Source organism: Paroedura picta, chromosome 9 (genome assembly GCF_049243985.1).
Source record: "Paroedura picta isolate Pp20150507F chromosome 9, Ppicta_v3.0, whole genome shotgun sequence".
Lineage (NCBI taxonomy): Eukaryota > Metazoa > Chordata > Lepidosauria > Squamata > Gekkonidae > Paroedura > Paroedura picta.
This window is the reverse complement of record NC_135377.1, coordinates 16,574,116-16,601,584: the sequence shown is the minus strand read 5'-3', so window position 1 is coordinate 16,601,584 and position 27,469 is coordinate 16,574,116. Positions and strand designations below refer to the sequence as shown.

The window sequence follows — 27,469 nt, the reverse complement described above, 5'->3', positions numbered from 1 at the left end:
AGGTTTCCCTTCTTCCTTTCTTCTGGCCACGTCGAGTGGCAGCCACCATAATAGTGCAGGTGAAATGCCCCCACGAAGGCACTCCACTCCTTCTATTTAAGCCCTTCATTATGTTCCAATTTCAAAAGGGCCCTCACCTATACACCCACCCCTCCCTTTGAAAGGGCTGTTTTTGCTTTCCCCACTGATTTGTACTGTGCAGTTTGGCAGAGGAAGCATAAACAAGGGAAAAGGCTGCTAGTCATTGTAGAAATCTACTCAAGGCCACGCTCCAAGTCGATCTTTTTTCAGTTTAAAAGATATGACAGATTGTGTGAAGTACTGCAGCTCAGATTCGTATTTCTGTTGGCTCCTAGGTGAACAGAAAAAGGATGTCGCTAGACAGAAGAATGGGATTTTTCTCCTATGAAATGCATTGCATTTTGGTCTTAGTTCAAAAGAAAGGTGATATAGATAAACGTGCACTTATTCTCAGGGAAATAAGCCTCCCGTTAAATGACATTCATTCTCTGACATTCTTCAGACTGGAGAAAAGGAGGTTGAGAGGGGACATGATAGCCCTCTTTAAGTATTTGAAAGGTTGTCACTTGGAGGAGGGCAGGATGCTGTTCCCGTTGGCTGCAGAGGAAAGGACACGCAGTAATGGGTTTAAACTACAAGTACCACGATATAGGCTAGATATCAGGAAAAAAATGTTCACAGTCAGAGTAGTTCAGCAGTGGAATAGGCTGCCTAAGGAGGTGGTGAGCTCCCCCTCACTGGCAGTCTTCAAGCAAAGGTTGGATACACACTTTTCTTGGACGCTTTAGGATGCTTTGGGCTGATCCTGCATAGAGCAGGGGGTTGGACTAGATGGCCTGTATGGCCCCTTCCAACTCTATGATTCTATGATTCTATGATAAAGCCACTTAATAATGATCACTTGGAGGAATTAATCAGCCAGCGATCTTGCTGAAGAAAGACATATTTAACATACTTGCTGCCATGACCTTCTGTATTGCTGACATTTGTAGCAGCAACCACACAAGGCCCTTTTAATGGCAACCTGAAGTGTTTTGAAGAGCGATTCCAAGCAATTTCCAGGCAAGCATTTTTGCATCTGGGCTTTTTTCCCAACAGTTAATAAATAATCTGATCCCATCATTTCCTCTTGTCTTGTTTACACTCCTGAGCATTAACAACTCTCTGAGCTGCAGGTCTAACAGGAAGAAGGTCATGCACTGAAGAAGTATGATCTTAGGGCCATGATCCAGCCAACGCTGAGCACTCACTGGGACAGTCCAAGTACACACTATCTTGACTTTTATAAAGTATTACGTTTTTGGCAGAATGAGCCCTGAACCTCTAACATGACCTTTCTCAACTTTTTTACCCTTGAGAAACCCCTGAAACGTTCTTCAGGCTTAAGCCTGCTCTAGCAGGAAGCCTATCAGTATGTCAGATTATGTTCCCTTTCTTTTGTACAGCCTCCATTCATCAGTATGGTTGAAAGCATACAGATTACAACTGAAGCCATTACCAAGGGGGTCACTGACTACTATGGGGGGGGGAGGAGGTTTGAAGATCTAGGGATGCCAGTCTCCTGGTGGAATTTGGGGTTCCCCCGGTTTTACATCTCATCTCCAGGCGAGAGAGATCAGTTCTCCTGGAGAAAACGGCTGATTGGAAAGTAGATTCCATAGCATTATATTCTACTAAGGTCCCTCCCTGCCCCAAATCCTGCCCACTCCCGGCTCCACCCCCTGGCTTCCTAACCTAGAGCTGGCAACCCAGCATAACTGCAGCCACTTAAGACAAAGGAGGTATTGCATCAGTATACCAGAATGACAAAGAAGTGGATTATGGGTACTGCCACATGTGCTGGGGGTAAGAGGGATCCTATATATCAGTGGTCCCCAACCTTTTCTCACTGGGGACCAGTCAACACTTGACAATTTTACTGAGGCACGGGGACGGGGTAGTCTTTTGCTGAGGGACATCACCGCTGCTTGAGCCCCTGCTCCACTTGCTTTCCTGCCGGTGCCCCTGACTTCCCGCTACCTGCTGGGGGGCGCTGACAGCAGCAGCTGTGCAGTGCCATGCCGAGGGGAAACGCCAGCCATAGAGGCCACTGGAGAGCACCGAAGGTGAGCCGGTGGCAGAGTGGCAGGGCAGCCCCTGAGGCAGCAGCCAGGAGGAGGACGAGGAGTAGCCATGGCCTGGTACCGAGTGATCCACAGACCAGTACCAGTCTCTGGACCAGGGGTTGGGCATCACTGCTATATATTACAAGATCTCTGGTGGACTTTGGGAGAAAGCAAGCATACTTCGGTCAGGAGTACAAACTGCCCCCTTTTGCTGTCCAGAGGAAGGAACTGGTTCCGCCTGCCCTCAGCTGGGTTCCAGATTTCTGTCACCTCACTTTGTCCCTGCTGTAAACTGATCTGATCCCCAACTACATAGCTCCACCCTTCCATTTGCATAGCATCATCTCTCTTTCCTAGATTTGCATTCTGTTCTGGGTCATAGCCATTACTAATAGCCCCACCAGCACATGTGTTCTCTCTCACACATACTCCAAAGCCACCCCCACCCCCAAAACATGAGAGAGAGAGAGAGAGAGCAACTTTCAGGTTTAGCATCATCACAGTCATCTCAGGATAGTCAGATTTTCTAAAATTGCTGCTCCGAAGGAGGAACTGATCAGGGATGTAAGATATTTATTAATGATCTAGATGAGGGGGTGGAGGGACTACTCATCAAGTTTTCTGATGACACCAAATTGGGAGGATTGGCAAATACTCCGGAAGATAGAGACAGAGTTCAACGAGATCTGAACACAATGGAAAAATGGGCAAATGGGAACAAGATGCAATTTAATAAAGATAAGTGTAAAATTCTGCATCTGGGTCAGAAAAATGAAAAGCATGCCTACTGGATGGGGGATACGCTTCTAGGTAGCACTGTGTGTGAACGAGACCTTAGGGTACTTGTGGATTTTAAACTAAACATGAGCAGGCAGTGTGATGCAGCGGTAAAAAAGGTGAATGCCATTTTGGGCTGTATCAACAGGGGCATCACATCAAAATCACAAGATGTCATAGTCCCATTGTATACGGCACTGGTCAGACCACACCTGGAGTACTGTGTGCAGTTCTGGAGGCCTCACTTCAAGAAGGACGTAGATAAAATTGAAAGGGTACAGAGGAGAACAACGAAGATGATCTGGGGCCAAGGGACCAAGCCGTAAGAAGATAGGTTGAGGGACTTGGGAATGTTCAGCCTGGAGAAAAGGAGGTTGAGAGGGGACATGATAGCCCTCTTTAAGTATTTGAAAGGTTGTCACTTGGAGGAGAGCAGGATGCTGTTTCCGTTGGCTGCAGAGGAGAGGACATGCAGTAATGGGTTTAAACTACAAGGACAACGATATAGGCTAGATATCAGGAAAAAATGTTCACAGTCAGAGTAGTTCAGCAGTGGAATAGGCTGCCTAAGGAGGGGGTGAGCTCCCCCTCACTGGCAGTCTTCAAGCAAAGGTTGGATACACACTTTTCTTGGATGCTTTAGGATGCTTAGGACTGATCCTGCATTGAGCAGGGGGTTGGACTAGATGGCCTGTATGGCCCCTTCCAACTCTATGATTCTATGTATACTTTATACAGTGTCGATCTCTCTGCTTACATTTTGGATGTTTCTTTTAATGTATTTACTTAACGCTTTCTGAATGGGAATAGCATATCCCTGTACGAAAACAAGATCACTTTTTATCCCTTTAGCAGACGCGATGTGTATATTTTATGCCTTCTGCAGAGTATCGTTTCATACTGGTGTATCCATGGAGACAGATCCTTTAATAACTCCTCGAGTTAGCGGGTCAAGTAAGCAAACCTACCCAGGCGCCATAGCAACAGACGTGAGACTAAAAGGGAACCTATCAGAAAATGAGCAGCATCTCTCTCTCTCTCTCTTGAGGGCATGCGCAGACTGGCTTACCATTTTAAGAAGGTGCAACAGGAGACAAAAGAAGGGAGTGAGCAGATCACAGCATCAAAAGTTGCGGGGAGGCAGCGAGATTTAATGTTTGTGCAACTGGTGCTGAAGTCAGCAACTGGTACTGAAGCAACCCACAATGTGCCGCAATATTAATACCAGCAGAGAGAAGAGGGAACCTCTGCGTGTCTTCACCTCTTAGTTTAAGACCCCTTCCCTGGGAGGTGGGGCTACCCGGTTAATTCTGCATTCGGGCTGCTTCCATGTGGTTTCTTTCCCGACAGAAAACACAGAATGCTACCATACTGGGGGGAAATTCATTTTGATCCAAGTCAAATTCATTTTGATCCAAGTTGCGATATTGTTACCCGCCACGAGCCGCAAGGGAGTGGCGGGCTATAAATCTAATAATAGTAATAGTAATAGTAATAGTAATAGTAATAGTAATAGTAATAATAATAATAATAATAATAATAATAATAATAATAATAAAGGCAGAAATGCAGGGTGGCTGAAGACCAAGTGGCTGCCCCCCCCACCCCCAGCAGCCAAGGCAGGGACAGAACGGTGCTGAACTCCTCATCCCCCCTCCCCCCCCCACTCTTCAGCCCTTTGGGGCTTTTTTCTGTTCCCAGCTGAGCCGGGGCACAGCTTTAACTGTGACTCAGCTGTGAAGAGGGAATTAAAGGGTTGCTGAGCTGCCTGGGGGCAACACAACAAATGGGTAAAGGTGCCAGCAGTAGCCAGGGGCATTGGAGTGGAGCATGTAGACGCCATATCCCTTGCTGCTGTTTTCACAGCAGGGGCTCACCTTTGCACAGCCCATGCAGAAGCAGCCCCATGGTCAACCAGCAGGCTTCAACCGAAAACACATCCTTCCATTCGAGCATCACTGTCTGAGCGTGAACGGTTTGGGGGTGGGCGAGTACACAAACCATACAAACTGTTGAGCATCAAAAATCCCCTTGCATGCAGGAAGAAGCACTGTAAAGACCTGGAGCCCCGCTGCTCTTCAGATCAATATTTTATTAAGAAATAACAAGCAAATACTCACCATTCCCCCACCCGAAGATTCTCTACCCAGAGGAGTTAACAATTAAAATTTTGACAGAGGAAGAAACAATAGAGGGAGGAAGGCAGAATGTGAGCAAAAATAATTATTGGGTTTCATTTCTGCCAGAAGTGAGTTTAAAGCTTCACAAACAAGGTGAGATCTTCAAAGAGGAATCTGAACTCAGCTAGAATCGGCAGGGTGATTCAGGAGCATAAGGCACCACGAAAGGGCAGAGAAAGCTTGTGGGTGGTAGGAGCTGGAGAATCAAAGGTCATAGGAAGCAATGGAAAGAGGAGGAAAAGAACATAGATTGTCAGGATCAGCTATTCTCAACCTTTTTTTGGTCACTGCCCTATTAGAAGCTTTTCTCAGGTTCCAGGGCTCTCTATGGAAGGTTGGCCGCTTGCATAATAAGCTGGGCAAAAAAAGGTCTAAGTTAAGAGTGAGTGAACTACACTCAACCTTGTCTTATAGATACACAAGGCAGATTTCTAGAACATTGGATCCAATCCCAGGAGTTTATTAGGGATGTGGAAGAGGAATGAAAGGGAAGCCAGCAGTGAACCTCTGGGGCACCAACCAAAGCTGGCCTAGTTACACAGAGTCCTTGAACAGCTTAGCCTCTCCTGTTATAGAAGTCATCCGGAAAGGAAGCCCTTGTTGACGCTTCTGCTCAATAATTGTCCAGTGGTCTCCTAAACACTGCATTTGGCATTGTGCTTCCTCTTCAAATGCCACCAGAAAGAAGTCTTTGTGCCTTCTACATCAGGGGTAGTCAACCTGTGGTCCTCCAGATGTTCATGGACCACAATTCCCATGAGCCCCTGCCAGCAAACGCTGGCAGGGGCTCATGGGAATTGTAGTCCATGGACATCTGGAGGACCACAGGTTAACTACCCCTGTTCTACATAACAACAGTTGAGAAGGAGCTTACAAACAAATGGGGGATTATCCTTTTTGATAGAACTTTGATTTTAGTGAAGACTCCTGCGTAGATTTTTACCTCCAGAGACGTCAAAGATGGTCACCGAGAAACGAAGGGCAACAGCAAGGACTGGTAAGGTCACCAACCACCTATTCACTGACAATGGAACTATTTTAATAGGTGCCAAATGCACCTTACTAAGCGTTACTCTTGAGTGTCAAGTTCACAGTGAACGGCCCTCTTTAAAACCTCACTGCCAGCAGGAGCAGGCTAGGCGATGTTTTGGAAGTGCATTTCAGCACAATGGGCCAATGCAAAGCTATTGTCTGAAAACCACTCCCATGAAAAAGCCACTATTCACTTTTTGTACATTCTGTATCCTGCGCCTGAACACCAGACACATTATTTCTCTCCCCGGTTTGCTGATCTAGGCAGCAAACAGAGAACAAACAGCAACACGCCCAGGACAACATGACAAACAGTGCTTTATACGTAGAAAGAATCCCTCTTTAAAGATTGCTTCTCTTGAAAACAGAATTGTATGATGCAAAATTTTACTTGGCAAAGGAAAGCAGGATAGAATCATAGAATCATAGAGTTGGAAGGGACCTCATGGGTCATCTAGTCCAACCCTCTGCACTATGCAAGACACTCACATCTCAATCGCTCATCTACTGTAACCTGCCACCCCTTTGCCTTCGCAGAATCAGCCTCTCCGTCAGATGGCTATCTAGCCTCTGTTTAAAAATTTCCAAAGACAGAGAACCCACCACCTCCCACGGAAGCCTGTTCCACTGAGAAACCGTTCTAACTGAAAGATCCTGATCTCCTTCTTCCATTCTCTCCCCTGGCATCTGGCAAGGGCTAGCTGTCTGTAATGTAGAAGCATCAGGACAAAAGTCACCATCCCAATCACGGGAACAGTGTCTCCTGTTCCAAGTTTCCTCTATTGTCTCACCCCCTCTCTGTTGCATCATTTGAGATGGCCATTCCAGCTGCAGACGTGTTATCACATGCTCCTGGTTCTTTAGTCAACTCCCAGTTCTGTCTGCTTCTCTGCCTATCCCAGAATCTAAAGTTTGCACACACACCTGCCTCCTCCCTGCAGCTAAAAAGGGAAATACTTTTTTTAAACAGAGCCATGCCCCAATAATTAAGGCCTAATGGGGAGGTATCTACGGTCATTAACAGACACAGGCTGTGGTTTCCACTGAGAGACGCCACTTTAGGACAGCCTGCAGGACAGATCTATTCACCACAAGTTCATAACAATGTGCCTGTTAGTCATCTCAACAGCTGTTGCCAGCAGTGCCTTGAAATCAGACCCATATTTCAACAGCAAGAACAGGAAGTAAATAAAAACTACCATATCCGTTTTGACCAACGTATGGGAAAACTCTGTATTATGCTTCGCGGTCATCACTGACTGGTGTTGGGTAGAGGACTATGACATTGTCTTCATACTAAAAACGAGCCTCTTGTGGCGCAGAGTGGTAAGGCAGCAGACATGCAGTCTGAAAGCTCTGCCCATGAGGCTGGGAGTTCAATCCTAGCACCGGCTCAAGGTTGACTCAGCCTTCCATCCTTTCGAGGTCAGTAAAATGAGTACCCAGCTTGCTGGGGGGTAAACGGTAATGACTGGGGAAGGCACTGGCAAACCACCCCGTATTGAGACTGCCATGAAAAGCCTGAAGGGCATCACCCCAAGGGTCAAACATGACCCGGTGCTTGCACAGCGGATACCTTTACCTTTAAGAGCCTCTTGTGGCATAGAGTGGTAAGGCAGCCGTCTGAAAGCTTTGTCCATGAGGCTGGGAGTTCGATCCCAGAAGCCGGCTCAAGGTTGACTCAGCCTTCCATCCTTCCGAGGTCGGTAAAATGAGGACCCAGCTTGCTGGGGGGTAAACGGTAATGACTGGGGAAGGCACTGGCAAACCACCCTGTATTGAGTCTGCCAAGAAAACGCTGGAGGGCGTCACCCCAAGGGTCAGACATGACCCGGTGCTTGCACAGGGGATACCTTTACCTCGTACCAAAGGTGGATTTGTACAAGTTCATCTGGTGTAGAAAGCATGAGTCATGGTCCAGTTCAAACCAAAGCTCAACTAGACACTTAGTAGATAGACTTACAACAGCTATCTCCTTGTTTCTTATCCGCAGGCTGCGGGAGGAGATGATAATACCAGCCTACTATTCCTGAGCTATGGTAAAAATATTCAAATAACACATATTGAGCACGTTTAAAAAATGCTCTCTGCTTTGTTATTATAACCACAGCTTTCGCATCGTGGGTTTTTAATGGCAACATAAAACTTCCTTTTACTGAGTTGGAACACCAGTCCACCTAAAAGCATTGTCTTCTCTAATTGGTAGCTTCCCAGAGTCTCAGGTGGGCAGAGTTCTTCCCCAACCCCTTGCCACCTGAGATCTTTCGATTGGAGAGGTCAGAAATTGACCCTGGGACCTCATGCATTCAAATCATGTGCTCTATGACTATACCACTGTGCTGGAGAACTGTCTGCCATCTAGACCCAAGAATATTTTCAGCGTATATTAAATTAACCTTCGTACATCAAAACAAAATTGAACTGGTTAAACTCGAGGAGCACAGCTCTTTATAAGAACAGGTATCCATGTATCTCCTCCACAAACTATTTTTTTTTAATTGACTATGTAATGCCTTTTCAGTTGAGGATCAAAAGCAAGATGTAACCTGTTGAGCAGGGGGTTGGACTAGATGGCCTGTGTGGCCCCTTCCAACTCTATGAGTCTATGATTCTATGTTTCTTAGCCAACTTTGCATTCAAAGGGCCTCTCGCCTCTTCCATCAGCGCCAATAAAGAACTAAAGCTGTTGCTTCACCTTATTAAGTCTTCATTCAAATTACATTCTTGCTTTTAACCGTTAACGAGAACAAGAGAAGCCGGTCAACACCAACAAATAAACTCCGCAGAAAGAACATTTATTTATACGTAACGTGGATTTATTACTAACCAGCGTGCGTTACGATCTGCAGAGAAAGAAACCTTTTATTCCAGCAGAAAATCATCCCCAAGGGAGGAGACTTGATTGAACATCAACAAAGCAATAAAATACAGTTTCTCGGAGGGCTTCAAATTAATGTGCAGTTCATTCCAAGCATTAAACTGTTTTCTGATTTCATACAAAACCCTTCCAGCTTCAATGGATTACACTTTCACCTTTTTAGTATTCAACATGTGTGCTTAAAGGAAAGGAACACCGCCGGGGTCTGTATAATTTTATTCTTTATACCTTGGGCCCGTACGATACTTGCAAGATTAAAGAAAATGAACAAGCAGATCTACGTTCCCACGGACTAATGACAACAACACAAAACACCAAATCCAAAGAGTCCTTACCTGGCTTTACGAGGTTTGTCTTTGTTTCCTTCTTGTACCGAGCCGACGACGGCTGCATTCCGTCTCCCATTGTTCCCGAATTAAATTTCTTCCTTGTGTGGTCTCCATCGCTGCCAGTGCAGAAACCGACTGGACTGTGGCCAGTGTCAGGGGGAGTCTTCACTGGAGATACCGACTGGCTGCTGGGACAACCGGTGTCATCTGGAAGCAGGGGACAAAACAAACAAAATGCCACCAGAAAGGTTATCGAGTCTAGTCAAACACAGGTGGTAGAGAAAACCGTTTTGTCACATTCTCCTTTTGTTGTGCAGTTGCTGGTTTCCATTGAACAGCCCAGCCTCTGAGCTGACAGGGAAGGTCTTTGTAATCTGTGGGCAGTTTCAGTATTTTGGGGGATTGCATTTTGGGGGGAAAGAGCTGGATGCCCAAAGACTGTAAAAAGTCCCTAGGATCAGAGCAGCTCAACTTGCTAGGATGGGAAGGTTTAGAATCGAAAGAGGGTGTGTTCTCCCCTTGCTTCAAATAGAGTTGCTGGGCCTTGGAATCAGTGGGAGAATGGGGGGGGGGGAAGGGGGGTATGGAGGAACTGGTCAACATTGTATGGCAAAAGCAAAGAGATTGTGGCAATTCCTGGAGGGGACGGCTTGGAAAAATGCGGAGGGCTGGCAATTCAGCATCCCAAAAGGACCTTCTGAAGTGGATAAGGATGTGATGTTTTATTGTTTTACTGCTTACTGTGTATTGTTTTAACATGTTGCTAACCGCCCTGAGCTAACAGGAACAGGGCGCTATACAAATAAAATATTTATTTATTTATTTAATTTATAATTTGCTTTGTACGGCTGCAGGCCTGTAATACGTCTCTTCCAGGACCACAAAGATCACTATCTCCTTGGCATCAGGGACCATCCTCTGTAAAGCACCGTCTACATCAGGGGTAGTCAAACTGCAGCCCTCCAGATGTCCATGGACTACAATTCCCAGGAGCCCTTGCCAGCATTCGCTGGCGAATGCTGGCAAGGGCTCCTGGGAATTGTAGTCCATGGACATCTGGAGGGCCGCAGTTTGACTACCCCTGTGTTATATCCTACTGTGTTATATGACATGTGTGTTACATTACATGCTTGGCTTCCACCTCAACGAAGAGGCAGAACAGCGATTAGGCATTTGAACAACCATTCCCTTTCATCAGCAAAGTGGCATAACCACAGGCAGAAATCTACTAGGCCAGATGGGAAGACAGAGGCCGGGGGAAAAAATCCATCCTTCCCCAATTCCAAAACAGGCTCTGCCCAAGGCACATGAGTATATTCTACATTTGGCTGGGGAATGACATCTTTTTTTTTTTTAAGGATGCATTGGAGAGTAAAACTGGAATTTACTTCTCTTTAATTTAGTTCTCCTCGAACAAATCTGTGTGAGATTCTCCGTGGGCATGGTTGTTAACCCCTCTTCTGGGGAACCTAGGTTCTAGTGGTTGGAGCAGAGTTTTTATAGCCTGTGGTTCCCAACCCAAAATTTGCCCAAGAAGCTTGTGAAGGCGGGTCCAAGCCTTTTGATGTTTTAATTATTAGTGCATGCATTCCCCCACCACCAAATCTTCAGGGACCAAATCTCTGGAAAAACGTCCTGGAAAAGGCTGGGGAGGGCTCCCTTGTTGACCAATTTTAGAAATTGTCCAAAGCAGATATTCAGGCTGCCTTGGTGATCGGCTGAGGCTGTGCTGCAATTTTAACTGGAAAGAATGGGTTGCTGAAACTTAATTGGAATGAATGTTTCAATTGACGGATGACATTTAATTGTTTTGTTGTTGTTGTTGTTTTTCTATTCAAGGGTTTTATTGTATTTGGTTAGCTGCCTTGCACTTGCAGCCAGGGTGTTGAGAGCCACTGTGATAGACTACAATCTGGGAGATCTGTGTTTCAGTCCTCACTCTGCCAAGGAAGCCAGGGGTAGTCAACCTGTGGTCCTCCAGATGTTCATGGACAACAATTCCCATGAGCCCCTGCCAGCAAACGCTGGCAGGGGCTCATGGGAATTGTAGTCCATGGACATCTGGAGGACCACAGGTTGACTACCCCTAGGCTAGGGGATTCCCAAGCCCCACCAAGAGGCTGGATCTTTACCCCACCCCCAATGTCCTCATTCCATACAGCATGGTCTGGCTACCTTAACTTTGATGCACATGGAGAAGGGGGGATGCCATTTTCCTTGGTGCTATTTTACGAGCCTGAAACCTTTCTGTGAAACGCTACTGGGCCTGTCATAGAAATCCAAATATTACGACCCCCCCCCCCCCGAGTTGTGAAAACAGTCCAGACAGAAAAGCTAATGGCCCTTTTCATGTATCTCTATTCTTGTCCAGATCTCTCTTCTGGTCCAGATCCTAATCAGACACTGCATGCCAAAGAACTCACAACTCACATGTGCCTGTGTTACATCAGACTTCTCATTTAGACAGTTTCATAGAGTTGGAAGAGGCCAAACAGGCCATTTAGCCCAACCCCGTACTCAATGCAGGATCAGCCTAAAGCATCTAGAATAAGTATCTCTCCAGCTACTGCCTGAAGACTGCCAATGATGCGAAGCTCACCACCTCTTTAGGCAGCCAATTCCACTGCTAAACTACTCTGGTTGTGAAATTTTCTTTCCCGGATATCTAGCCGGTACCGTTTTACATGTCGTTTAAATCCATTACTGCAGGTCCTATCCTCTGCTGCCAATAGGAACCCTTCCCTGCCCTCCTCTAAGTGACAAACTTACTTAGACAGCAATCATGTCTCCTCTCAGCCTCCCCTTCTCCAGGCTGAACATTCCCATGTCCCTCAGCCCTTCCTCCTAGGGCTTGATCCCCAAGCCCTGCATCATCCTCATTGCTCTCCTGTGCACCCTCTCACTTTTGTCCACACCTTTTTTGTGCGGTCTCCACAACTGCACACAGTATAGGTGCAATCAGACCAGTATACAGTTCTGTAGCCTTCCAAGGGGTTAGACACTTATGCCCGAAGAAAATCAATGGGCTCCTACTGGAATACCTCTATACAGCATTGCATTACTAAGTCCACACTAGATTTCTTATTGCACGATCCTAAAATGTCTCCTCCAAAGCAGGTGCCGCTTACTTCAATGGACTTGCTCCCCCTAATAAATATATGCAGAACATAGCTTAGCTTTCCAAAGTGAAAAATGAGCAGATGGACTGCCTGGTTCCCCAAATCAGGCCTGTATCTTACATTTGGCTGGACCCTATGACCCCCTTCTGCTAAGAAAGGAGTTGTGCCCCAGTGGAAGGATTCCTGTCTTCACAAACAAAGCCTTCTATGCGTCAATGAAAGGAGTTATATGATCTAACGCAAGTCGATTTAGTCAGAACGCTGTTCTGTGGGCCAGGAGACTAATGCCTTACAATGACAACAAATCAATCCATTTACCAGACAGATGAGCACTCTGACAGGCCATAATCTAAAGGAAAGACATTCCCCGAAGTATTTTGGAAGATCTGACGGGATGATCAAATGCACACTGCTCTATTTGCCCTGAAACGCTGAGCAAGAGTATCAGCCCTTCACTTTATGGAGTCAGCATACTTGACAGTGCCAGGGTTTATCAGGCATGTGGCCAAGTGTGGAGGAAAAGCCAGCTTGCAAAGTGGCCACAGCTTGTTAAAGCTGTAGGCTAAAAGGGCCTTCAAAGTCAATGATCCAGCCAGGTGACGAATGCTTCCCATCCAACTTTTCCACGGACCATACAGATACCTAGATGCTTTCACCCAAGGGCTAAGTGGCAGGGAGGAATATGATTTACATAAGGAAAATGGCACTGGAGTCAGATCACTCTTCTAGTTTCATGCAAACTTTCTCCCTTGCAAATCAGCGAGCACACCATCACAAGCCTATGATCTTAAGGACATGAATAGCCAAGCCATATCAGACCCCTGGTCCCTGTTGTCCAGCATCCTGTTTCCAAGAGTTGCCAGTCGGAGAGTCACATGTGAGCGTTTGCTGGCAGGGGCTCATGGGAATTGTAGTCCATGAACATCTGGAGAACCACAGGTTGACTACCCCTGATCTAAAGGCAAGAAGCTTCCAGAAGACTTTAAGAAGTCATAAGTCTTTTTTTTTGGGGGGGAGGGGGTTCACAACAACAGACTTAACACAGTTGCCCTGGCGGAATGAGTAGGCTTTATTGGCACCATTTTTCTCTGGTGGGACTCCCGTGGATTTGCCAGGCAGAAAAGTCAACAGTGACCCTTCCTGAATCGGCACATTTCCCTGTTGAGAAAAGCCACCTCTGCCAAATTTCTCCTTGGGGGACATCTGTTCAGGCCACCAGAACCCTGCCAGTAAAACATATTGCCTTGGCTGGCTCAGCATCTGACTGCTTGAACTTGCTCGCTGGGTGATCTGATCTGAAAGCTTTCCCAGACTGCATCACAGTCTCTTCTCTTGCCTTGTGGAAGGTCCAGTTCAGAAGGCAGGAACATTTGCATGGAGTTCCTGACAGGAATGCCACTGCTCTGTGACAAGAAGGGACCCCTTATTTCAGTGGTTCTTAATCTTCCTGATGCCGCGACCCTTTAATACAGTTCCTCATGTTGCGGTGACCCACAAAAATAAAATTATACAAGTGTTCTTTCACAGAAATTAAACTGAAAGTGACCAATGGCGTGAAGATCCATGGTTCATGACTGTATATAAATTGTTTTTTTCCCCCCTGGGGATTCTCAGTTCAGTTCTGCCTCTTGTCCCACCATGCCAATTTTGCTTTTTCCCACTGCTCCAGACAGGTGAACACTCTATCTCGATCTACTCCGCAAGGCTGTTGTATGGATGAAGTGGAAGAGAGCGATGTCAGCCACTTTGGGACTCCCTTGGAGAGAAGGGCTGCTTGCCCTTCCCCGACCCCTGTGAAAGGGTCGTTCGACCCCCCAAAAGTGTCCTGACCCCCAGCTTGAGAACCACTGCCTTATTTCCTCATCGCTCTCCAGTTGTCACAAGGACATCGCTTCCTTGGCATGGGGGGAGGGACACATTCCTCTGCTTTGCCACATCACTGTGGGGTAGTGATCAGACCAAGATCTGGGAGAGTCCAGTTTCATGGAAGCTTGCTGGCTGTCCTTGGGGACAGTCGCTCTCTCCCAGTCTAACCCATCTCAAGGGTTATTGTGAGAAGAAAATGGAGAAAAGGAGAAAGAGGTAAGCCCCCTGAAGTCCCCACTTCAGGGGGAGTGGTATAAGGGGGATAAGAGGGAGAGAGAGATTCAGAAATACGATGATAGAATCCGCAGTGAAACTGAATTTCGGTCCCAAGAAAACGTTGCACAGAACAAGCAGCTCTGTTTCCACTGCAGCTCTCCTCTTTTCGAGAAGGCACCAGGCTGCTTATCGCAGGAACAAAATGAACTTGGCACTGAGAGCCATTCCTCCTCTGAGCGCATATCGTTAACAACCTTTCGACATGCCAGTTACTAAGCCAGGCTTTGGAATTCGGCTGCAAACAGTGGCATGCTCATCTGGGCCCTCTCCTCTTTCCGATGACCCGTCGGTTATTTTTAAACAAGCCCCCCGTCTAACACCGGTGTCAACCTCCCGGTCTGAACAGTTGCGTGGAAAACCGTACCTCTGTGCAATTGCAACAGCCAGCTCATGCTGCCAGAGACATTCTTTCCATGCGCAGAAGTATCGAGTGGACATTTGAAGTCTATGTCTCTCTTGCGGGATCAGAATCTTTGCCATTGCACAGAAGAGCAGCTGCAGATAGAACTGGACTGCCCATTGCTGGAGATGACAGATCTCTTGACTTACGGTGGGCATGGCATCTCCCAGCATTTGGACTGCCCATTGCTGGAGATGACAGATCTCTTGACTTACGGTGGGCATGACATCTCCCAGCATTTGGAGCAAACGGTGGTGCTCTTTCAAGGGAAGCATTTTCACTTCTAGAGCTGAAGTCCTCTCAGTTATTTTAGCAGTTAGATTTGAGTTCACTAGCCCTTTAGAGACCAAGAAGAGTCTCAGGGTATAAGCTTGAGAAACTCCAAGCTCCCTTTATCAGGCACAGTAGAAGAGACTCAAAGAAGCATAGAGTCGGAAGGCACCTACAGGGTCATCTAGTCCAACCCCCTGCAGAATGCAGGAAATTCACAACTACCTGCCCGCCCGCAGTGAACCCAATGCCATGTCCAGGTGAGCCCCCCCCCCTCCAAAAAAAAAAAAAAAACCCTGGCCAGTCTGGGCTGAAGGAAATTGTTTCTCGATCCTAATGTGACAAATTCACTTTCTGGTCCCAAACTGGAGATCTCTTTTATCCTAGTCAGAAGGTGGGAGGTGTGTTGTGCAGAATTATTCGTAAAGGATGAACAGAGGGGCATCCGTTCTCGATACAGTAGTCTGACAAAGGGAGATTTGACTCTCAAAAGCTTACACCCGAAACCTCTTGTTGGTCCCTAAAGTGTTACTGCACTGTTCTACTGCAGACCAACACAGCCATCCCGAGGAGCTAATAGTTTTAATGTTCTTTCACACACACAGGCCGTGAATCCAAAACAATCCGGCCAGCCCAGTCTCCCAGCCAGAAAAGATTTCTTCTTTCTTTTGGTCTTCTTTCTCTTTCAGTCAAAGGTCAACTCCTCAATCTACATTACAAACTGCTTTTGAAATGGGAGGGGGGAGTTTCAACAGGAGTTTGTGCTACAGCAGGAGAGAGAGGGTCAGCTGTTCCAAAAGAAGAAGAAGAAGAAGAAGAAGAAGAAGAAGAAGAAGAAGAAGAAGAAGAAGAAGAAGAAGAAGAAGAAGAAGAAGAAGAAGAAGAAGAAGAAGAAGAAGAAGAAGAAGAAGAAGAAGAAGAAGAAGAAGAAGAAGAAGAAGAAGAAGAAGAAGAAGGGCAGCGTTCTAGTTGGGCTCAAGCAAGCCTCTCGGCTGAGTCAGCACTCTTTGAATCCCCGCCAGAGTCCATAAAAATCTAAGCCGCTCGGATCAGGGAAATGTGGAGTCAAGACCTCGTTAGGTTATATATGTGCTGGACGACCTTGTAAAAGTCACTCTCTCACACATCCTGATCCCTGGCATGCTCCCTTGGACATCAATCCTACCGGGAGTGCCAGAGGACAAGTCCTGGGATTGCAGGTTCAGACTCTCTGCTAAACAAACAAGCAAACACGGGAATTGTGATGAATCCTCCATTACCGGGTTGTTTTGGAGAAAACACAAGGCAGAAACCGTAGGCTCTGTAATCAATTAATACATCGTAATAGCTAGAGCAGTCCACTGGAAAAGATTTTCTAAAGTCTTCAGGATAATTCTGCACACAGAAAGAAAAATCTGACTGAGTGAAAACATCCAAGTTTCCCTGCTTCTAGAAGAAGTAGAGCTGGGGGGGGGGGGGTTATATCCCACTTTTCACTATCTGAAGGAGTCTCCAAACAGCTTCCCTTCCTCTCCCCACAACAGACATCCTGTGAGGTAAGTGGGGCTGAGAGTGCTCTAAGAGAACTGCTCCACAAGAAGAGCCCTAAGAGAACTGTGATCACTTAAGGTCCCCCAGCTCACTGCATATGGAGGAGCGGGGAATCAAACCCAGGAAGTTGGAGCACAATACCACACCCGAAGCCTCCGATTGAACTTGTGTGTTTGGAGAGATATAAACGGGTGGCCCTCCAAACAGCTCCGGGTATGGATGCCAGCCTCCGGGCAGGACCTGAGGATGCCCTAGAATTATAGCTCTTCTCCAAACTACAGAGAACAGAAATTGATCTTTTGGAGGGTGGACTCCATGGCATGGTACCCTCCCTGAGGTCCCTGTCCTCCCCAGGCAACATCCCCAAATCAACCAGAGGCCCCCAACCTGGATCTGGTGACTCTGCCCCTCCATCTCCCCACTGGTAACTTTAGCTCAGGGAGCAATCCTAAACCAGTCTGCTCCCAAGTAAGTACCATATGACTGAATGGGGCTTCCTCTCCGGAGCGTGTTCTTAGGACTTCAGCTCTGGTCTCTCCACAGCTCTCCTGTATCAGTTGTCTGTAAGACCTTCATCACAGGAATCCCCTTCTCGTTAATTCACAAGAAGGAAGCGGGGAACAGAGCAATGAGCTTCCCACCCTGACGGCCGTCGCTTCTCCAGATCGCCTGGAAAGGGCGATCCGTAGCTGGCAGGCACCTCCTTGCCTGTCTTGGCAGCTCCCGTTAGAACCGCCCCGGCACTTCTAAAATCGCTGCCCTGTCAATCACGGAGAACAGCTGGCTCAGAGGAGGCGTCCTGTAGGCGTTCTCCTTGCCCGCCCTGTCAACCTCAGCGCTTCGATGCCAAGCCCCAGCCTCTGGCCAAGAGGAGACGCCTTAGCGACACCCAGTTATCCAAGCGGGCAGACAGGGCAGCTTTCCTGGCAGAGGGGTCAGTAGGGGTTACCTGACGGTGAAGAGGCTGCCTCCCTTACGACTGGGACCGAGAGGAAGTTCCCGGCTCTTCCTTTGGGAACCAGAGGTAACATTTTCCCTTTCGGAGGAAGGAGAAAAGCCAAGGATGTCCAAGGTGACGAGTGTGGCGGCACGAGAAAAGCAGCTCCTGATCAGCTCAGCCACGTCTGTTCTGACTCCCCTCCACTTCGCTTGTCAGCAGCAAAATCAGAAGAAAGATCCATTCTGTCAACTTGCAGCCTTCATGACTTGGCAGCCCGGCAGCCTTCCGAGGGCACCCGATGCGACGCTCCACCCTTTTGCACAAGGCCGTCTGTGACCCCACCACTCCTGACAGACGTCAGCCCGCCCTTGGCAGACATTTGTGGCAGGATGCATTCGAGTTAACCCCTTCAAGGGCTCGGAAAACAAGGAGCTGTTGCAGTTCCCCGGAAAGAAGGCTAAGTTTATACTGACGCCAGGACAGCGAGACGACAAGGGAAGTGGCCTGAGGCCTAGAAGGGGGAACCAGAAAAGGAAGTCCTGACTTGGCTCTGAACTCACCTGAAGATGCTTGGGCTTCCCATGCATAAGCACAGTGATTCTTGCAACCACCCTGCGAGGCAGGCCGGAGCTGGCATTCCCTTGTTGAAAACTAAAGCTGACTGGGGAGTTTTCAGGGCCGGGGGTGACCTTTGAACAGGGAACTCATGCTCTTAGCCACAATACTCTGCTAATTAGATACTCCTTCTGTTTCCCCAGCCTCTTAAACGCTACCTTTCCTTCAAGGTGCTTACGGCACCATATACTTCCTTTCTCCATTTTATGCTCGCAACAACCCTGTGAGGTATGTCTTTGTTGTGATTGGCCTAAGGCCATCCAGTGAGAGCCAGTTTGGTGTAGTGGTTAGGAGTGCGGACTTCTAATCTGGCATGCCGGGTTCGATTCTGCGCTCCCCCACATGCAGCCAGCCGGGTGACCTTGGGCTCGCCACAGCACTGATAAAACTGTTCTGACCAAGCAGTGATATCAGCGCTCTCTCAGCCTCACCCACCCCACAGGGTGTCTGTTGTGGGGAGAGGAAAGGGAAGGCGACTATAAGCCGCTTTGAGCCTCCTTCAGGTAGGGAAAAATGGCATATAAGAACCAACTCTTTTTCTTCTTCTTCTTCTAAACTCAACTCTCCATGGTTCCAGTCTACCTAGCTGCAAAGAGACAATATATTGAAACTGGGGTTGTCAATCTCCAGGTAGGTCCTGGAGATTTATAACTGGCTGATAATAAAACCTGTGGGGAAAAATACAACGGGGTCTAGAAAAGCTGAGTGGGAGAGGGCAAAGGGCCAACACACAGAAGGGGGTCCGCCTGTCTTGCCCTGCATCATCTCCCCAGCCACTGCCAGGATTTCCCTTGTTTCCCCTCCCCCCTTCGCCCCCCCAAACATTGTGAGACTTCCATGACTGAGGGGACAGAGCGTGTGAGAGAGGCTGGCTGGCCACCACTGGCATTTCTCCCCTTCAGCTGCCACTGCCTGTTCTTTGTGTGCTGCCTGACGGCCGGGCACTTTGTTCTGAATGGCCAGGGGCAGGGTTGAGGACCAACCACTCGCCTGGGGGAGTGTACAGGTGTGGGGGGATCAGGTGTGAGGCACTGTGTCTCCAATGTGCTGACATCACACAGAAAAGATGTCACCCTGTCGGAGGATGTGGCATTTCGTGCTCGATCCCAGCAGTTGCTGCTTTCAGAAGTGAGTCGGCGCCAGTGTGGCTTGCCTTTTATACAGTAGAAGGTTTCCAGATGACAGCAATCTGTTCCACTGGAGAAAAGAGCTACTTTGGGGTCGGCTCTATAGCATTAGAGTCCCTCCTCCCCCCAAACCTAAGCCTTCCTAGGGTCTATCCCTAAATATCCAGGAATTTTCCAACAGTAGTTGGCAACTCTAACTAAAATCCACACATCCCACCTTAGCTCAGGACAACGACTGGTAAAGTGGAAAGCTCACGTTGTAATACAGCTGCTGATCTTCCAGATGCTGCGAAACGGCTTTTGGGTTTTGCTGAAATGCAGTCTCAAACAGTTAACCCCCTGGGAAAAGGCCCTTGAATGTTCACTGAGCTATGTATACCTTCACCACCACAAAACCTGAGGTGTGCCTTTTGAGTTGGATCTTGTTAACAAAGCACTGTGTGGAGTCCTCTACGTGCATTCCAATCAAAAGGAATGAACTGAAAGGAGATGGACAAGACAGGTGAGGCACAGATGGATGCTTTCCTTTTACAACTCTCTTTGTGGCCTGATATACAAAGCCAGTGAGGAGAGAAGCAAAGGTCACCTGGCAAGGCCTCCTAAACAGGTGCACACAACACTATCAGAACAAGATATGTGTTCAAAGAGCCAGTATTGGTGAAGCTTCTGAACAAAAATCTGAGACACCCAAGTTCAAATTCCCACTCTGCCACAAAGCTTGCTGGGTGACCTTTGGCCGATCACACGCTTAGATCCGTGGGCTCAAGAAGCACAGACATGGCTGGTGCATTTCAGCTCTTTATTTGACCCAAGCCAAACACTGAAATAGGTTCCCCAACATCGTCCAATACACACAGATCCTGAACAAAAGGATCTCTCTGCCTAGTAACCTGACTGGTCCTAAGCGGAGATCTCTCATTGGACGTTATCCTTGGCATTCCATTGGTTACAGAACAAGCTGTAATCCTTGTTTCCCACTGGCTGTTTTTTATGATCCTAGCTGGGATCTCAAGCTCCATACTGCGCACTTTACGATCCCAGCTTGGATCTCAAGTTCTGGTCTGCTGAGGAACCCCATACACAACACATACTTTCTCAACCCACGGTTGATCTCTCCAGGTTGAGAAATTCCTGGAAATCGGGGGGGGGGGGGAGCCTTGAAAGGGAGGCGCTTGGGAAGGGGAGAAACCTCAGCAGGATATAATGCCACAGAGTTCACGCTCCAAAGTGGTCATTTTATTTATAATTCAATTTCTATAACTGCCCCTTCTGAGATTGCTGGCTGGGAGCATTCACAACATTTTATATCATAACACAATAACATTAAAACAATAAAGTCATCACTTAAAAGAGTTAAAAAGCTTCTTATTGCCCACTGTGCTGGTCAACCACCAATCTTGTCTTCTGATTTACCTTCTCCCATTTAGAGCCATTCTACTGGTTTTATTGTCAGTCATGGGCCCCAACCAAACACCTGGCAGAAGAGTTGCATCTTGAGGGCCCTTTAGAGCTGAGCAAGTTGCCACAATACCTGCAGCTCTTCTAGTTCCACCAGGTAGGGGCCAGGCCCAAGAAGGCCCTGGCCCTGGTTGAATCCAGACACACATCTCTAGGGGAACTGATTTCTGTAGGCTGGAGATCAGTAGGCTGGAGATTCCAGCAACTTCCCTTGAAGAAAATGAAAGCTTTGGCAGGCAGAATCAGTGGCAGTATAGGCTGTTGAGGTGCCCCCCCTCCCCAAACTCTGCCCCCCCCATGTTCAATTCCCCAAATCTCCAGGACTTTCTCTCCCCCAAACTGGTCACTATGGGTTAGAAAGAAATATGGTCTGATCCACCAGGCCCCTTCCTGTATTAATACTAGTTTGTTCAGGCAAAACTGATAGCAAAGATCTGGGATGCACGAATGGCAAAGAACAAAATCATCCTGGTTCAACCAGAAAACACAAAGCTATTGGGAATTCGGATAAAGGATTCAAGAATATGTATACCCCCTTGAATTTTTTTACATTGGCTTTTCCCCCTGTCTGGCTGATTTATTAACATAAACTCTTAACTCCCGGCGAGCAGAATTATTTACTGTAGCATGACGAGATGCGCGGCATGTTCTCCACCGTCTTTAATTCAGAATACACGCCCAGTGAACCCTTCAGAGCTTCCCCGGTGCATTGATTTGTAGGGCAAGAGCAACCTCAGCACGCTTTGATCACTTCAGTTTTAATGGAGCATGGGAGGGGGGGAAGCTTTGCCTGATTAAGCCCTTCAGTCAATTTCCCAAACAAATGTGCCATCTCGACTGAGCAATATGCTGACTGACAAAACGATGCTTGACTTTCAGGGGAGAGTGACTCGGCAGGTAAGTTAAGAAAGCAGGTTAGGCTGCAACAGGAAAGAGTTTGCGGCCAGGTTGTAGGGTTGGCATCAAGCAGGACTTTTGCTCAATCTGGCTTCTGACTGGCCACTGGCTGTGCAGGTTTTTAAAATCTTGCTTTGGCAGCAGCTGTCCCTTAGGACTGCCAGCTCTGGATTGGGAAAGACCCAACAACTTTGGAGTTGGGTAGAATTTAAGGCAGCTAGGGACCTCAGTGGGGTCTAATGCTATGAAGCCCACCTTCCAAAGCAGGCATTTTCTCCAGGGGAACTTATCTCTGTCACCTGGAGATGAGCTATAACTCCTGAGGATTCCCAGGTCCCACCTGAGGACTAGCATCCCTACCACCACCACAGTACATGGAACACCATGGTATGATTGACATTAATCAGTGGTAGCCATTTTGTGGCTGGCCCTGCCTCCTGTGGCAGCCATTTTGTAGCTGCCCCACCACTCTGTCAGAATTCTGAAGGTGCACGCAGGCTTATAAAGCTTAGGGACCCCTGTTCTAGGGATTCAGTGTCTTTGCAGAACTGACAAGAACAGTTAACTTTGCAACAAAGCCCAAAGGTGTGGTGTCTAAGAGATGGGACTTTTGTGAGTTTGAGCTCGCTTGAAATGTGAAGTGGTTGCTGCCAGATTGTGTGCCTTTCTTCCTGTAATCCAATGCTTTCTCTCCCCAGAGGCCAGCCTTCTCCTTTTTACTGCCTTTATATCATACCACAAAAACACACAAGCCACACCAGTTTTTTCCACACACCCCTCATAAACAGTGTGCTCCTTTGCCATCAAAGGGTGGCTTCACACATGACAAAAAAAAAAATGCACCCCCCAGCCTCATGGACACCATGCCTGGGGCACATATGCACAAATCTATGTGTAGGTTCTTGAGGGTGATTTCCATACAGCAGTGATTAGTTCTCTTGTAGGAAATGGTAGCTCTGGAGGCTGGACCCTATGACATTTCTATCCCTACCTCTCCAGATCCCATCCTCTCTAAGCACCCCACCAAATCTCCAGAAACCTCCCAAGTGAGAATTGTTGACCCTGGAGGTGTTCCTGCCATGAAGGAGGTGTGTGCATTCATCCAACATGATGAATTACAAACCAGATTTAATTTTCTGCATGGAACTATAACCAGATAAGAAATTGTCATTGGGCATTTGTCACTGGGAAGGACAGCCATGTGCAGCACAGTGGGAGAGCAACTGGAAAAGCCCCTGGTGCAAAGGTGATCTCATCCAAGAACTTACCAGGTGGCCTTTGGCAAACCAACCTCTTTCAGCTTCACCCCCCCCCCACACACACACACACTGAAAACAACAACAACAACGTATCTTCAATAGAAAACTGACCTAAAGCCATACTACCTTGGTGCATGAAGTCCTTTGGACACTGAAAATGCTCACAGATATGGAAAGCATGATCAGTATTTAGGACACCAACCTAGAGGCCAAAACGCAAGAGCCTACTGAGAAGAAAGGCATGGCAATGGAAGAATTTGAAAACCAGACATTTCAAGGCAAAAGACAAATCAAAGATGCAATGTCGATGCCCTGTGGTGTGAAAGTGATGAGCAGCAGAGAACTCACATCTTGCAGCTCAAGAAGAAACTCACTGTTAATACAAGGGGGTAGAGACCAGGCTTAACACCCACACCCACACCCACACTGGATTTTCTGGCAGATGAAAGCCAACAAGCATATTCTACCCTCATTGGGTTGGAGGGACTCTTTTCTTGGAGGGTGTGGGCCTGTATACCCAGGGACTTTGCCAGGTTTTGCAAAACCTCCTCCCTTGCCCTAGTACTCTTCTGCTATTATTGTTACATGAAAGCAGTTCTTTGAGAGAAGGACTTTCTATAGGCAGAAGCTGATTGAACACACCAATGGAGAGAGTTTATTTAGTTCTAAGCAACGCTGTACTATTAGCCCATAGATCAAAATGCAGCCCAAAAAGCTCTTCAGAAGAAGGAGGACACGCCCTGGTTGTGGATTCTGGAAGCTCAATAACACCCTTTTGAGTTTCTTTCAACAGATTTTTCCCTTTTGCAATTTAGGCTGCCAGCACTGCTTTATCTAGCAAGAGACTAGCAGGAGGCGGGCTTCAACCATTTCCACACCCAGGTTGGAAAACTCCTGGAGGTTTCAGGTGGCAGCTTTAGTAGGGGATGGGGAGGTTTGGGGAGGGGAGGGAAGAGACGTCATCGAGGTGTAATGCCATGCAATCGACCCTCCAGAGAGCCGTTTTCTCCTGGGGAACTGACCTCTATAGTCTAGAGATGAGTTGTAATGCCAGGCGTCTAGGCCTACCTAGAGACTGGCAACCCTATGGTTTTCTCACTGAGGGGGAGAAAAAAACATCCCACAGCTATTTTTATTCCTGCTGGTCAAAATTGCAAGTATCTACCCATCACCAGGAGGGATAAATGGCTCAAAAGTGGCTTTTCCCAGAGATAAAACAGCAAGGAAGGAAAGGGTTAACACCCCCCACACACACACACACACATTTAAACCCTCTGTACTGTTCTAATACAGCCCTGGCAGCTAAGTGAGTAGAGGAGAAGCCAGAGCTCAGCAGTAGCACATCTGCCTGGCATGTACAGGCCCCTATGGCCAGTCACGGGAATCCCAGAGGCAATGCAGCTGTGTTTGTGAGCTGCTGCCGGTGTAAGTGACCTTTCTGAGGTCTATGGTCTAGCTGTGCACCCATACTGCTGGGTAACTGCCCTGTGAGGGCAGGGAAGTCCTGGAGGAGGACACCAGAGTTAGATCTTTGGCAAGAAACTCCTCTTCCACTGCATATTAGATCCTCTCCCCCTCCCCCTTTTAGAATCATAGAACCAAAGAGTTGGAAGGGGCCATACAGACCATCTAGTGCAACCCCCTGCTCAATGCAGGATCAACCCAAAGCATCCTAAAGCATCCAAGAAAAGTGTGTATCCAACCTTTGCTTGAAGACTGCCAGTGAGGGGGAGCTCACCACCTCCTTAGGCAGCCTATTCCACTGCTGAACTACTCTGACTGTGAACATTTTTTTCCTTATATCTAGCCTATATCGTTGTACTTGTAGTTTAAACCCATTGCTGCATGTCCTCTCCTCTGCAGCCAACAGAAACAGCATCCTGCCCTCCTCCAAGTGACAACCTTTCAAATACTTAAAGAGGGCTATCATGTCCCCTCTCACCCTCCTTTTCTCCAGGCTGAACATTCCCAAGTCCTTCAGCCTATCTTCATAGGGCTTGGTCCCTTGGCCCCAGATCATCCTCGTCGCTCTCCTCTGTACCCTTTCAATTTTATTTATGTCATTCTTGAAGTGAGGCCTCCAGAACTGCACACAGTACTCCAGGTGTGGTCTGACCAGTGCCGTATACAATGGGACTATGACATCTTGTGATTCTGATGTGATGCCTCTGTTGATACAGCCCAAAATGGCATTTGCCTTTTTTATGTCAAGGAGTGTCTCACTTTGGATGGAGTGTATTTCCTCTGGTGCCCTATTACCTGGAAAGCAGATACCATAGCTTAAATGCCACCTGCACAATCTCCAGTGGGAACAGCTGAACACATGAGGTGCTTTTTAAAAAATTGACAGCTTGACCCTCCTTATATTGTGTTCTCCTCTCCTCAATGAGAGGAAGAAGAAGAAGATAAGGTAAACATGGTTCATGCAGGACAGAGTTGCTTCAAAGCAGCAGTGGGACTTATGTGGAAATCAGGCATGTGCGAAGCAATGGAGCCAGCTGCCTTTGCTGGGAGAATGTTTTTCTCAGCCTGACATCTGAATCCTGCAGTTGAAATCCAAACCAAAGGAGGTGGGGGGAGGGGAATGGCAGCAGGCAAAGGAACCGTTTCAGTGCCAGACGGATGGCCTGCACAAAAACGTTTACTTTATTGACTGCTAAAGTCCATCTCGAAGCTTTATGATTGAGAATGTACATTTGCCAGCATAAATAGAACTCTGGGAAGCTTCGTTTAATCAGCCCGCCCATAATTTGGGGGAAAGAGATGCAGTTCTTGCAACATCTTGTTGCGATTTGCACAGCCCTGCAAGGACGCTGAGCGGGGCTGAACCCCAGGAACAACTACGCCAGTCACCTTAGAAGAAGAAGAAGAAGAAGAAGAAGAAGAAGAAGGAAGAAGAAGAAGAAGAAGAAGAGTTGGTTCTTATATGCCGCTTTTCTCTCCCTGAAGGAGGATCAAAGCGGCTTACAGTCGCCTTCCCTTTCCTCTCCCTTATAAACATTCTTGTAATAGGATCAAGGCCAGTTACAAATCAGCCGTGCCCGAGCACTTGAGCACCTCTTGCAATCCAAGCTGATGTGGCATGCTAACGTAAGAGCAACAGTGCTCCCTCCTAAGTCAACCGGCATGGCATAGTGGATAGAATGCTGAACTAGGATCCGGGAGAAACGGGTTTGAATGCCCAGTTGGCCATGGAAGCTCATGGGCTGACCCAGCCTTTTCTCTAAGGAGTGAAGGGAAGTGTAAGTAGCTTTCTCTTCCCGTTTTCAGAATTTCTACCTGTGAGGGAAGTCTGTCTGAGAGAGAAACACATTCAGCAAGTTTCCATGGCTGAGGGGGGATTTGAACTAGGTTTCGCACTTGCCCCTTTTGGCTGGGCAACTTCCCAGCAGATCACCACCACCATTCTTCCATGTCGGCTGGCACTAGAACCGAGGGGCCAGATATGATGTTGACTGACACATCAATGTCTCTTCCGATTAAAAGCCCAGCGGTGATGCCAATGTGTCAGGTGACACTCTGGGAACACTCCCCCCAACTCAAATCTATGGTGATACCATAGAGTTTTGGGGTAAGCCCGGAGCACTATCTGATACGTTGGAAGCGAGTTGTGCTGTATTCTTTCTTCCCCTTGCTCTATCTGTGAAGCCCCCGGGAGGACCAGTAAATGGCCTGGCAACGCTAATTTGAAACCAGATCTTCCGGGTCCTAGTTTGGCGCTCTAACCTGTACACTACCCCACCTCTCTGTTGCTGGACTTGAAAATGAAAGCGAGAAAACAGTGTCCTGGACAACAGCCACTTAATTTGCTCTTGCCTGAAGAGAGGATGTTAATTTGCCTTGGAGAGTCCAAATAGCCCAGGTTAGCCCTGCTCCCTAAACCCACTTGTATAAGGCTAATGTGGGACAGTGCAGGGAAGGCAGTCTGCCCTGGTTCAAAGATGGCCAATGTTACACCCTCCAAGCCTGAAACTTGACCATCAAAACATTTCTTAGTTCCAAACGGTGGTTCAGATTAAGCCTTGAGGCTTCGTATGCCTCTGCCATTTGGCATGAAGCCTGTGTGCTGTCCGGAAAGCAATTCTCTTTCCCTTTCTTTGTTTCCAGGCAGGCGAGCACATTAATACTGCCAAAGGCTTGCTCCCAGTTTCGTTTCTGTGCTTGAAACCCAAAGAGACAGTGCCTCATCTCCAGCTGCCCGTATGGAGAAAGGAGCTCAAGGCTGCCTGGGGGACCAGCACTGGAACGCCAATGAGTTTAACAGGGTCTGACACAGACCTGAGATCTGTAAGAATGTGAGCTGCTATCAATGCGGTAATTGTGCTTTCGATGTTAACGCGTTTCAATCAGATGCATATCTATCAAGAGCAAGTGTCTGTTGTGGGGAAAG

At 47.6% G+C, this 27,469-nt stretch overlaps 1 protein-coding gene across 3 annotated transcripts in view; it reads right to left on the bottom strand.

The window, feature by feature from the left end:
* Window positions 1–27,469, bottom strand: part of SYBU (syntabulin) — a 52,748-nt gene that overhangs the window by 14,527 nt on the left and 10,752 nt on the right. For 2 of the 3 annotated variants that reach the window (XM_077351641.1, XM_077351642.1), the window contains exon 3: window positions 9,329–9,529. In XM_077351641.1, coding sequence (XP_077207756.1) covers window positions 9,329–9,529 — 201 coding nt within the window. Of the gene's footprint in view, window positions 1–9,328; window positions 9,530–17,732; window positions 18,011–27,469 lie in introns of those variants that run through there. The other variant, XM_077351643.1, reaches the window with a different exon arrangement.